The following is a 13,309-nucleotide window of genomic DNA, read 5'->3' as shown; positions in this document are numbered from 1 at the left end:
CCACCGCCGGCAGCTGACGTCACAGCTCACAATCCCCACCCACCTGCTCCTCACCCATTGGCTTAAACGTCTCTTTAAAGCCTTTAAAAGCCCGGCTGGAACGCTCCCCATTGGTCAATGCCCAGTCACTCACCATTTCCCCCCACACCCCCGCCCGCCAGCACGTTCCGTCCGCTCGAGACTCAGCCAGAGGGGGGGAGTGAAAGGAACGTATCCCTCCGCCAGACCGACTTCCCCCCCCTCCCCTGTTTCTTTCAGCCGACATCGAATCCCACTTTTTAACTTTGTCAAAACCCAGTAGCCACCGAGTGTCGGCGGTCGGGCCCCCTCCGCCAGGGCGGGTTGAGGAAAAACGTGGGCGAAAAAGAGGGAAGTAGTTGGGGATTAGTTGGCGGCGGCGGAAGGTTGAGGGGGAGGGTGTGATGAGGCTGCTGTGCCCTGAATGGCGACGGAGGCCGGAGAGGGAGAGAGAGGCGGAGAGGGGCAGTGAGAGATTTCCCCTGTACCACACGGCCCAAACACCACGGCGGCTACTGACACAACCGGCAACATGGAGGAGAGGCCAACCGACCCCATCCGAGTCTCACAGCTGGAGCGGGGTGGGTTTACTGATCATTATTATTGAGGAGGGGGGGAATGTCTGAGATTTGAAATGTTTTAATCAGCCTTGACTTTCTCCCTCATCTTTTCTCTCACCCGGCAGAGCTGTATTACCTGATCGCCCGCTTCCTCCTGTCCGGACCCTGTCAGAAGTCGGCACGGGTGAGTGGATCGTCATTGTGTGGAAAGTGGCGGCCTGTGTCCCCGCTCTTTATAAACCCCTCACTCACTCATTCACTGTCTCTCTTTTTATTACAGGTCCTGATCCAGGAGCTGGAGGAATATCAGGTGAAAGAAAACAGCCCCTATCTGTCTCTCTCTCTCTCTCTCTCGATTCTCCTCCCCCACACACCCTTTAACCTTCCTCTCTCTCAGGCTCATTTTAATGTCGAACCCGTGTGCCCACTGATACTTTTATTCTTTTTTTTTCTCTCGATCTAACCCCCCCCTTCCTTTTTTTCCCCCCCTCCCCTTCCACAGCTGATCCCGAAGCGCCTGGATTGGGAAGGGAAGGAGCATCGCAGGAGCTTCGAGAGCCTGGTGAGAGTGTAGGCCAAAAAATAAAACTTTTAAAAACATTTCTTGTTCCCTTCTCGGTCAAGTTGAATCTCCCGCAAAAAAAAAGAAGAAAATAAAGCGCTCTCTCTCTCTCTCTCTCTTCCCCCACCCCCCCCCCCCCCCATCAAAAACACTTTAAAAAAAATAAATACATTTCGATGCTGCTGAATCGACTCGACCCTCTTCGATTATCCCCTCAGAAATAGATGTGAAAATCGCTGGTGTAATTTTTTTTAAAAAAAAGTAAATAAAAGCGATTTTATGTGAAAAAATAAAGCGTTTTTTGTGGAGAATGGTTGCGGGGAGGGGGGGGGGTGAGGTGGAGGTTACGTAGGCATTTTGGAAACTCCTCCAATCAGGGAGCTGCTCTCATCTGTTGCTGGGCTGGCTGGAATGTGTTGCATTCTCCGATTGGCCGGCAGGCTGTGATACAGGAAGCTGATGTCGAGCACGTCTGCCAGTTCATTAGCATTGCTTTATACTGACTGCACATAATAGACAGCTGGAATATCTTACAGCAATGACTAGTCCATTGTTTGCCATCTTTTCCCTTTTCCTTCCCACCAACCCCCCCCTCCAATTTGTTACTTTGCAAATTATGTTGCAACACTTCAAAGATGTTCCTGTGTATGTAATGAAGTGTATGGTGATCTGTGCTTTTTGTCACATCGCTCATTGTTTCGGAAATAGTCCACTGAGTGACAGTATATCTTAAAAATAGTACGAAAGAATGTACAGAGATACTTGGAAGGGAAATAGAAATTTATATCACTTTTCGTTCTCAACCTATCCTGTTTCAGATTTCACAACGTGCAGTTATTTTAATTAAACAATGGCTGAGCATTTTTTTACTTTTCTATATTGCATTGAATTGTGTTTTTCAATTTGGCGATTAAAAATGAAATTTATTCAATGGCTATTTGTTCATATAGGTTATTTATGCCACCTTTCAAGGGATATACTTCATAGCAGTATGGGAGGATTAATTATTAGGATTTATTTGATTTGTTAATATTTGGTTTATTTCACTCATATTTCATTTTTATTTAAAAGTATAGTGGATTTCCTATACTAAACAAATTAAAAATGTTTAAAGAAACCATGAAAATCCTTCAAGTTTATAATTTAACTCTACATTTATGTTAGATTTCTTTGCGGGTATTAAAAGCCTGCCCCTGAATTAAGCCAGAAAAATATTTTCATAAATATTATATATTTTATATATTGTAAATTAAATTTTTATTTTCAATTTCCTAAAAATCCCCCTAAGTGGTTACTTGTGAATGCAGTTGCTTTAGCATATTACCAACTTTGCCCAGCTAGTTAGATATGTTCATACAGATTATTCCCAGGCATAATGTTGCAAGGAAGTGGCTGCGTGGCTTTCTCTATACAGTGGATCAATATCTATGGTTCGCTGCATTTGCAGTCAACATGTTTGAATTCTCTTTGACCACATTATCTGCAGTTCTTACCATAGTGGTCCTCACATAGTTTAGGGCATGAGTTGTCAGACCTGATCTAGGCTGTAACTTTTAAGCAGTTTGAATTCTCTGAGCACTAGAAATCCAAAGTCCTTTACTGGCCTAGTCCAAATGTCGCAACTGGATCTTACATTTAAGAGGTGTACCATTGTGCAGTTGACTGCAAAACTATTCCTTGTTTGGAAATGTCTGATAGAAGGCACATGACCAAATAAAGGCTGCTGAGGATCTTGTAGCATTAGGATAAGAAATGTCTTACAGAAGATGAGTTGCTCTTCTGGCTGTAAGATGGTTGAATATTGTGCTTTAATCAAGTGAAGGTTTGGTACTGACTGAAACACGTTTGCCCATTTCTGGCTATTTTGTATGCTGTTGCTGGCATTGCTCTAGCGGCAATTTGGAGGTGAATTGTCATGGTGAATATTTAAACCAATTTGGATGCAATGGTGATTCATTCATTTTGAAAACATGAATTTAGGATAGCAGAAGCACGGTTGGTTTGTGAGCGACTTAAATTGAATCAGTTTCAATGGCATACAAAATTGTTTGAGTTTAATGTCATATTATGACCACATAGGCAGTTGAAGATTTATAGTGCAGTGGGAATGAAATTCCCTTTTTCCATGACTTTTTAAAAATTTGATCATAATTTGTGATTTCCTAATGTGGCTAAATTTCTCTTGTAAGCTTATACCAAATTACATAAATCAAAAAGATGAAGAAAGATAATGTATTGAGAACATTATGAAAGTATTATAATATTAAATATTATGAGTAACTGTGTTTTTAAGTTTTTTAGCCTATATAAGAATTTACACTGAGCTTAGATGTTTGCATTTATAATTGCACCTAATGAGCCTATGGTATTGTGCAACCATGACTTGAAATATGGTGTATGAATATTGTTTTTATATTAACATCTGATGAAGGGTGGTATAGACCGTGCACTTTGATATGAAACATGGGTGTATGCAACATTTTCAAAAAGTAAGTTAAATTCCATGTATGTGCAATTACAGCCTGTTGTACGAGTTTTTGAGACATACTTCCCAGTGAGTACATTTCTAAGAAGGACCTGTAAGTGGTTGAAATTAAACTTATAGTGAGATTAACGAACAACTAATGTAGATGATGTAAAATTGCAAGAGTCATTAGAAATCTCACGCCAAGGGAAGATTGGGCATGTGACAAAGTATTCCTGGAGCACTTGGCACAAAGGAAAGGTGCAAATTGATTATATGCTTTTTAACTGAACTTGTGGTAGTTAACCAAGTCTTTTTTTAGTTGAGAAGCATTTTACATAATGTGAATCCAAAATGGCTTAAGTCTGTCGTTATTTTCGCATTTGTCTTATTTTATTATTATATGCATTTTGAACTTCTGAGCAACTTCTAACCATATAGCGCAATTTCTGGCAGGATATAAATGTTTACCTGCTCTTCATTTAAGTTGGTAAAGTTTGCATGTGATTTTTGTTCATTATTCAGGTTAGGATTGCTTGCCTCTGGATTTAACACTCCAGTTTTGAGTGAAATTGTTCTTCGAAAGAACCGCTACTCGCCAGAAATTTCTAGTAGTCATAGAATTGTGCTCTTCTCAACTTGTTTTGTTCAATGAATTTTTGTGGCAACAAGTGGCAATTTTGAAATGCGGGCATGGGAAGTTTATGAATGTTTGGTGTGAGGAAACTGCATTTGTAGCAAGTTTTAATTGGCAATCAGTAACATTTGGTGTTCAGTACATGTTGACGATGGTTGATGAGAAGAAACCAGCTCCCAAAAAGGGAGGCAAGAAAGCCTTAATTGGTCTAAAAATTATAAGCATTGTTAAAAAGCACTCATGAAACAAGGGCTCCCAGTTTTAACTATATTATCTTTTGAGGGCTGATCAAAAATCTTACACTAAGTAAAAACAATTAAGGTGGGTTGGCTTTTATTTTTAGTGTGCGGGCTGCCAAAGGTGTTTGTTGTGATTTAGCATCAGTTTTGCTCTGGTGTTGGAACAGTTTCAATTTAAAAATGGATGACCTGCAAAAGACCATAAGATATAGGAGCAGAAGTAGGCCATTCAGCACATCGAGTCTGCTCTGCCATTCAATGAGATCATGGCTGATCTGATAATCCTCCATTCCACTTTCCTGCATTTTCCCCATAACCCTTGATTCCCTTACTGATTAAAAATCTGTCTATCTCAGCCTTGAATATACTTAACGACTCAACCTCTACAGCCCTCTACGGTAAAGAATTCCACAGATTGACTACCCTCAGAGAAGAAATTCCTCCTCATCTCTGTCTTAAATGGGCTACCCCTTACTCTGAGATTATGCCCCGTGGTCCTGGACTCTCCCACAAGGGGAAACAATGTCTCAGCATCTACCCTGTCAAGCCCCCTAAGAATCTTATGTTTCAATAAGATCACCTCTCATTCTTCTAAACTCCAATGCGTACAGGCCCAACCTACTCAACCTCTCCTCGTAAGAAAATCCCTCCATACTCAGGATCAACCTAGTGAACCTTCTCTGGACTGCCTTCAATGCCAGTATATCCTTCCTTAGGTAAGGGGACCAAAACTGTTCATAGTATTCTAGGTGTGGTCTAATGAGTGTCTTGTATAGTTTTAGAAAGACTTCCCTGTTTTTCTCCTCCATTCCCTTTGAAATAAAGGCCAGCGTCCAATTTGCCTTCCCTATTACCTGCTGAACTTGTATGCTAGCTTTTTGGGATTCATGCACGAGGACCCCAAATCCCTCTGTTCTGTAGCCTTCTTCAGCCTTTCTCTGTTTAAATAATATTCAGCTCCTCTTTTCTTCTTGCCAAAGTGCATAACCTCATATTTTTCCACATTATATTCCATCTGCCATGTTTTTGCCACTCACTTAACCTGTCTATATCCCTCTGTAGACTCCTTGTGTCATCCTCACCGCTTGCCTTCCCACCTGTTTTTGTCATCTGCAAACTTGACAATAGTACATTCACTTCCCTCATCCAAGTCACTAATGTATATTGTAAATAATTGTGGCCCCAGCACTGATCCTTGTGGAGCTCCACTAGTTACAGGTTGCCATCCTGAAAATGCTCCTCATCCCAACTCTTGTCTTCTATTAGTTAGTTTTAGTTTTTATACTATTTTTGTGTCTGTGTAAAGCAGTTTGAGGTTCTAGTCGATGCAAGAGCAGCATTTTAACTCTGGAGTTATGCTGGTGATTTTGACTCCTATGACAAATTATTTCACCTGACCTTGAAGGCAGGATATGCAAGATTGCTTCCAGTAGGTAATCTCAAAGCATCTAAACTTTGTACCGTGTGAAGTATGACTCCTGTGGTGAAACTGCAATGTTCGTCTGCATGATAACTTGGGTTTTCCGGCTACTTGTTAGAAATAACTAACATCTGTAGTAACACCCTCTTAGAGATATCAGTTATGTAGAACAACTTTTATAGTGCAATTTATATCTAGGTTGCCCCCAGGAGTTGAGAGGAATACTACATATGGTACTCAGAACTACTCCTCTTCAATTTCCCTGAGGCCCTATATCTTATGTTTTTAAATTGTATAACTTGTATAAGGCACTAGTTAGACCTCATCTGGAGTACTGCGTCCAGTTCAGGGCGCCATACTTGAGGAAGGATGTGAAGGCATTGGAGAGAGTACAGAGGCGATTCATAAGAATGATTCCCGGGACAAAGAACTGTAGCTATGAGGATAGATTGGAGAGATTGGAGCTTTTTCCGTGGAGAAAAGAAGGCTGAGAGGAGGCTTGAGAGGTATTCAAGATCCTGAAGAGGTATGGACAGGGTAAATAGTGAGAAACTGTTCCCACTCAGAACATTAAAAATTAGAGGGCACAGATTCAAAATAATTGGCAAAAGGAGTAAATGTGATTTGGAAAAATTTATTTCACCCAGAGGGTGATTGGAGCCTGGAACAAATTTCCTGAAAAGGTGGTGGAGGCAGGTTCGATTGAGATATTCAAAAGAGAATTGGATTGATAGCTAAAAAAAGAGAATATGCAAGGTTACGGGGATAAGACGGGAGTGGGAGTAAGTGAAATGCTCTTTCAGAGAGCCATTGCAGACTCGATGGGCTGAATGGCCTCCTTTTGCGCTGTAAAGATACTGTGAAATTGTTGACTGTAGATTTATTTGCAGCACTACTTCCAATCTGACTGAGGTTACTTTTTGAACTTATGCCCACTAGACCCTGGACTAAGCCCAAATGCATTCCACTAAGAACATTTTTGTCCCAGCAGCTTGAACAGGAATCAAAAACTCAGGATGAAAGATTACCACTGAGCCACCAATCTCATCCATTCTCTTCAGATTGATTTAACCTAATAGTTGTAAGATATAAATTCTAAGAACAAGGGAGAATTGAATGCCTTTAAAGGTTCAGGTCTCAATTTCTAAAATTATAGAATTATTTCTGATATCCCAGAGTTACTTATCCTTCAATATGATCCTGGCCATGCAATGCCCCATAACTGTGCTCCTGAGCTTGGTCTGTTCCACTTTAGTAAAACCTGAGTGAGTGGAAGGATTTTGCGCTCACTTGAATACTGGGATGTGCCATCATTCCAAAGGAAGTTCTTTTTTTGTGTGTGGTGAAATTTATAGCATTTTGTTATAGGTAGTAAACAGAAAAAATCTCTGGATTGAGTTGGCCAAAACATTTCATTAGCAAATTGGGAAGTTATCTGAAGTTGCCTGGCAGGTAAGCAAATGTTGTATTTCACAATGCAAGGGTGAGTCTGTGGGGCTTCATCTATAGCTGCAATGTTTTCTTATACCACTACTGCCTTTTTGCGGTCATGTTAATATACTAAGGTATAATTCTGCTATGTCCTTCTGACCTCTGCATATTTAGTTCACAGATGGGAGGCACAAATTTAATGCCAACTTAGCTGCTGAAGCCAGTGGCACATTTGTACTACAAGTGGGCAGTTGGATTTATTGAGATGTTAGGATGAGAGATAAGGAAGATTGAGATATAGCTTATCTTATTGCTAGCTGGCTAACCTAATTTGCTTTAAATTAAAATGTGTTTGCTGATTGTGCTCCATCCTAAAATATGGAAGATCTCTGCTTGGTTAGCTCTGAGCAAAAACCTATCTGGGAATTGGTGCAAGCTTTCAATGTCTGAGTGTTTAATTATACTTGTGAAGTTGTGCAAATTTAGATAAAATTTTGTCACTTTTTTTGATCAATTTCTTTAGTGGTGGTAAGTAATAAAAAATTTAAATATATCCAAACTTTAAAAAGTTTGAATTTTTTGCAATTGTGTAACATATGTGAAGAGTTATTTCAAATTTTAGTTTTCTGTTCCTCTAATGTTTGCAGCAATGTGCAAATTATTTGATTAAAAGGGATTTGCTGAAAATGCGAGTGTGTACCAATGTCATTCTTTTTGCTTTTTGTTTAGGTTTTAGCTAATAAACATGTGTCTTCTGATCACTTGCTGCAAATTTGTCAGCGAATTGGTCCCCTCTTGGATAAAGAGATCCCGCCCAGTGTCCCTGGAGTGCAGACGTTATTGGGAGTGGGACGACAGTCATTATTACGGACTACAAAAGGTACATCAAATAGATGCATTTCCTTGTTTAGTGTGCTACTAATTTTGGGAGTTCTGTTGGATGAGAAAATAAATTAATGGTGTGTTAAATCACATAGTGTGCAGAAAAGAATGTAGTGCTTAGCCAATCTATTTTACATTTAGGGTCTTTTTAAAAACTCCTTGTTGATTTTTTTTTGAAAGGATCACTAAAATGAGAAACTAATTGGTGAAAGCATCACCTTTAACATATCATGCATACACTTTATGGTCTTGATAGTAAAGATGGAAAATTACATTACACCATTAGGCAGCTGCAATGTCTCCGTCAACTTTTTAAAACATCACCTAATTTTTTTTGTTCAGCTAAATGACTTTTACAATAAGGTGGCAATCTAGTGCATTCAAGTGTATGTGTGGACTTGGGTTAAGCCTTTCAGCATTAAATTTAGCCTCCTTGCTTAAAATTCTGGTAGTTAATGATGAACTAAAATCTGAATGCAATCAATTTTGCATACAATCTTTGGTATTAGAAAGGCAACTCAATTCATGGCTGAAGCTCCATCAAGAAGTGTGGTTAAGAAGTATTGTTCAATCACTTTCCAAACATTCAGTACACGGATTTACATGGATTTTACTTCAATTCACATGCTTTAGTGATAACTCTTTTTCTTACAGATTGCAAACATGTAGCATGGAAAGGTTCAGCCTTTGCTGCCCTTCATAGAGGCAGGCCACCAGAACCACCTGTGAACTACGGAAAATCTCCAAATATTGGTAAGTCAAAAAGTAGCAACAAAGCTGTTAGAAACACCACACCAACTTGATATAGTCATTGTTTTTCATTGAAAAATTATGATAATTATGTGGGGAATGATGATGGGGAAACAGATGTAAAGCTATTGATGGAATGGAACTTCATTATCTCAGGTCTTGCTGCTATTGTGTAATTGTTAGTATTGTTCTGTTGCTAAAATGCGTATATGTAAACTAATGTATCTCTTAAGGACCCAAGTTGTAATTCCTGTGGCTTTCTGGGCCAGTTAGAAGTTAATTGTTCTTGGATAGGTCCTCTGGTCAGACTGGAATTTTTAAAAGTGCTGCTGACAAGAATGTCTTCATGCTACAAGCAGAATCATTAATGAAACTGCATTATGAACATCTAGAAAGCCTCAAATTAATGAAAAATTGATTGGGTATTTAATTTTTAAAATAAAATGAATTAAATAACCCATTTTCTGTTTTATTTTGGCGTTCTTGTTCACAAAAAGTAAATCTAAATATTTAGGTGCCATGAAGGCAAATCAAGCTATTAAACTGAATCTAACTTGGCATTTCACTCCTTGTTTAAATTGCTGACTAGCAATAGGTTGTAGTTCAGATGATGGCTGGAGAAGGTTTATTTTCATTTTCTGGTTTAAGGGGCTCCAATAAATTATTCTTGAGCCTGATTTAATTATCAAAAAGGTACAGTACATGAGAGAATGATAATTTAATTTCATGGTATGATAAAGAATTAGCTAATGCAGGTTCAAAGCACAATGAAGGGATACATATCATTTCAGGACCATTGCACATTTAGAAATCAATTTTGCATACTTTTTTTTCTCTCTTCTCTCCTCCTCTTCTCACTTCTTTCTCTCCCTCTCCCTATCTCTCTCTCTCTCGGCCATAGTTCTTTTGAATTTGGGAATATTAAAATCACATGAGACCCCATAGATAAATATTCAACATTTCTCATTATTTGCTGTTTCAGTGAACATCATCAATGCCAAACAGCTGACAGGATGTGGCCGACGCAGCTATGTTGTCCCAGTTGTTGTGTACCAACATGTGAAAATGTACAAGAGGATACTTGGGCATCTTTCCTCTGTGTACTGTGTAGCCTTTGACCGCACAGGGAGGAGAATTTTCACGGTGAGAAGACTGCTGAGCATTCTGTATGAGCAATAAATGAAGAGCATAGTATATACCTTACTGTATGGAAATCTTGTTGCTCATTGACATGGTGCATTACTGCAATAAGTTGTCTAATTTCAAAAACATTTTTTTTAGAAATTGCAAAAGTATTTTTTTTATTTGGGATATAGATGCGATGCATTTAACATGAGCAGCATCACAAAAGATCTGCCTTATGATGGTGTGTGTGCGTCCTTCTGTCGCTTTGACCGTCCACCTAGGACGTTAAGGAGAGTATCAAATTGAAAGAACCATAGCAGAAGAAAATAAATTTTGAGAGTAAACGAGCAAGTAATAGGCCCCTTAGAGAATGAGACTGGGGAAATAATAATGGGGCACCAGGAAATGACAGAGGAGTTGAATAAATACTTTGCATCAGTCTTCACGGTAGAAGATACTAATAGCATTCCAAAAATACTAAATAATCAAGGGGTAAAAGGGATGGAGGAAATAAATACAATAACTATCACTAGAGAAAAAGTACTAGGGAAACTAATGGGGCTAAAGGCTGATACGTCCCCTGGACCTGATTGGTTGCATCCTAGGATATTAAAGGAAGTAGCTACACAAATAGTGGATGCACTGGTAGTAATCTTCCACAAATCCTTAAATTCTGGAAAAGTCCCAAACGATTGGCAACTTTCCAATGCAACACCCTTATTCAAAAAGAGAGGGAGACAAGCAGGTAACTTTAGACCAGTTAGCTGAACATCCTTCATTGGGAAAATGTTGGAGTCTATTATAAAGGATGTAATAACAGAGCACTTAGAAATGCATAATATAATCAAGCAGAGTCAGCATGTCTTCATGAAGGGGAAATCATGCCTGACAAATTTATTAGAATTCTTTGAGGAGGTAATAAGCAGAATAGATAAAGGAGAACCAGTAGATGTAATATATTTGGATTTCCAAAAGCTGTTCATTAAGGTACTGCACATAAGGCTATTTAATAAGCTAAGAGCCCATGGTGTTGGGGGTAGTATGAGGTTAGAGGATTAACTAATTAATAGAAGACAGAGGGTTGGGATAAGTGGGACATTTTCAGGATGGCAACCTGTAACTAGTGGAGTGCTACAGGGATCAGTGTTGGGGCCACAATTATTTACAATATAAATGACTTAGATGACGGAAGCGAATGTACTATCGCCAAGTTTGCGGATGACACAAAAATAGGTGGGAAGGTAAGTGGCGAGGATGACACAAAAAGTCTACAGAAGGATATAGGTTAAGTGAGTGGGCAAAAACTTGGCAAATGGAATATAATGTGGGAAAATGTGAGGTTATGCACTTTGGCAGGAAGAATAGAGGAGCTTATTATTATTTAAATGGAGAAAGACTGCAGAAAGCTACAGCACAGAGGGATTTGGGAGTCCTCATCCCAAAAAGTTAACATACAAGTTCAGCAAGTAATAAGGAAGGCAAATGGAATGTTGGTATTTATTTCAAAGGGAATGGAGTATAAAAATAGGGAAGTCTTGCTAAAACTATGCAAGGCACTAGTTAGAGCACACCTAGAATAGTGTGAACAGTTTTGGTCCCCTTATCTAAGGAAAGATATGCTGGCATTGGAGGCAGTCCATAGAAGGTTCACTCGCTTGATACCGGGTATGGAGGGATTTTCTTATGAGGAGAGGTTGAGTCGGTTGGGCCTGTACTCATTGGAGTTTAGAAGAATGAGAGATGACCTTACTGAAACATAAAAGATTCTTAGGGGGCTTGACTGGGTAAATGCTGAGAGGTTGTTTCCCTTGTGGGAGAGTCTAGGACCAGAGGGCATAATCTCAGAGTAAGGGGTAGCCCATTTAAGATAGAGATGAGGAGGAATTTCTTCTGAGGGTAGTGAACCTGTGGGATTCTTTACCGCCGACGGCTTTAGAGGCTGGGTCATTAAGTATATTCAAGGTTGAGATAGACAGATTTTTAATCAGCAAGGGAATCAGGGGTTATGAGAAAAAGGCAGGAAAGTGGAGTTGAGATTCAGATCAGCCATGATCTCATTGAATGGCGGAGCAGACTCAATGGGCCGAATGGCCTACTTCTGCCACTACATCATCTTATGGTCTATATTTAAAACAAGATATGTCTTATTGTGGTCTTATGGTCTTATTATTAATGTGGAATTTGCTACCGCACAAAGTGGTTGAGAAGAATTACGTTGATGCATTTAAAAGGAAGCTGCATTTAAAGGGAAGCCAGATATGTAGTTGAGGGAGAAAGGAACAGAATGATATGGTAGATGAAGTAAGGTGGCAGGAGGCTTATGTGGAGCATAAACAGCATGTTGACCTTCTGGGCTGAATGGCTTTTTTGTGCTATAAATTTCTGTATAATATTATGTAATAAACCTACTAATGAACAAAACAAAAACAGCAATTACCTACTAGTTTCTTTTGGCTGTTCCCCAAAGGAAGGAGCTGGGAATTTATAAGCTGTTGCCAATCTATACACAAACCTCCTTTAGCAACAGCAATTAATTTGCAGTTGACTTCAGGCTATATGTTTACAGTAAGGGAAATTGATATTTATTACTCCCATTTGAATGCACATTGAGATATGTATTTGTAATTTTTACTGCATAGTACATGAATATAATGTTGTCTATGTTTAAAATAAGTTTGAAGTTTTGTATATTTGTGCCACAGTGGCCATAGATTACATGACCTTTTTTTAAGCTTGTGTTCAAATAAATGGACATTCATGTAATGTGATTTAAGCTTAAACAGTGTGCAGCATGTATTTCAGTACTTTATATCTGCTGTACTATTTCTAGGGTTCAGATGATTGCTTGGTTAAGATTTGGGCCACAGATGATGGACGACTCCTGTCTACTCTGCGTGGGCATTCAGCTGAGATTTCTGATATGGCTGTTAACTACGAGAACACATTGATTGCTGCAGGCAGTTGTGATAAAGTGATCCGTGTTTGGTGCTTACGGACATGTGCTCCTGTTGCTGTGTTACAAGGACATACTGGATCTATAACCTCTTTATTGGTAATGGGATTGTATTCTTGTTCCACGTCTATTTGTGTCTTCTGAATTGCCTACTTTTGGACATAAAACAAAGTACTTTCAATACATAATACAATGAAAAGTGAAATGAGCTCTAAATAGCCTTGCTGTGATATTGTTGTGATTCTTAAATAGCATGCAAATAGATGTG

At 39.1% G+C, this 13,309-nt stretch overlaps 1 protein-coding gene across 4 annotated transcripts in view; it reads left to right on the top strand.

Moving 5' to 3' along the window:
- The first annotated feature begins 403 nt into the window (after positions 1 to 403).
- LOC144683841 (bromodomain and WD repeat-containing protein 3-like) overlaps positions 404 to 13,309 on the top strand; it is a 113,629-nt gene continuing 100,723 nt past the window's right edge. For all 4 annotated transcript variants that reach the window (XM_078547324.1, XM_078547323.1, XM_078547322.1 and 1 more), the window contains exons 1-8: positions 404 to 599; positions 704 to 762; positions 859 to 888; positions 1,081 to 1,140; positions 8,061 to 8,211; positions 8,868 to 8,966; positions 9,946 to 10,106; positions 12,919 to 13,140. In XM_078547324.1, the coding sequence (XP_078403450.1) occupies positions 551 to 599; positions 704 to 762; positions 859 to 888; positions 1,081 to 1,140; positions 8,061 to 8,211; positions 8,868 to 8,966; positions 9,946 to 10,106; positions 12,919 to 13,140 (831 nt within the window). In that variant the 5' untranslated portion in view covers positions 404 to 550. The remainder of the gene's footprint in view (positions 600 to 703; positions 763 to 858; positions 889 to 1,080; positions 1,141 to 8,060; positions 8,212 to 8,867; positions 8,967 to 9,945; positions 10,107 to 12,918; positions 13,141 to 13,309) is intronic.

Source organism: Cetorhinus maximus, chromosome 8, assembly GCF_964194155.1.
Source record: "Cetorhinus maximus chromosome 8, sCetMax3.hap1.1, whole genome shotgun sequence".
Lineage (NCBI taxonomy): Eukaryota > Metazoa > Chordata > Chondrichthyes > Lamniformes > Cetorhinidae > Cetorhinus > Cetorhinus maximus.
Note: the sequence above shows the minus strand (reverse complement) of the source record. Positions and strands in the feature narration are given on the sequence as shown.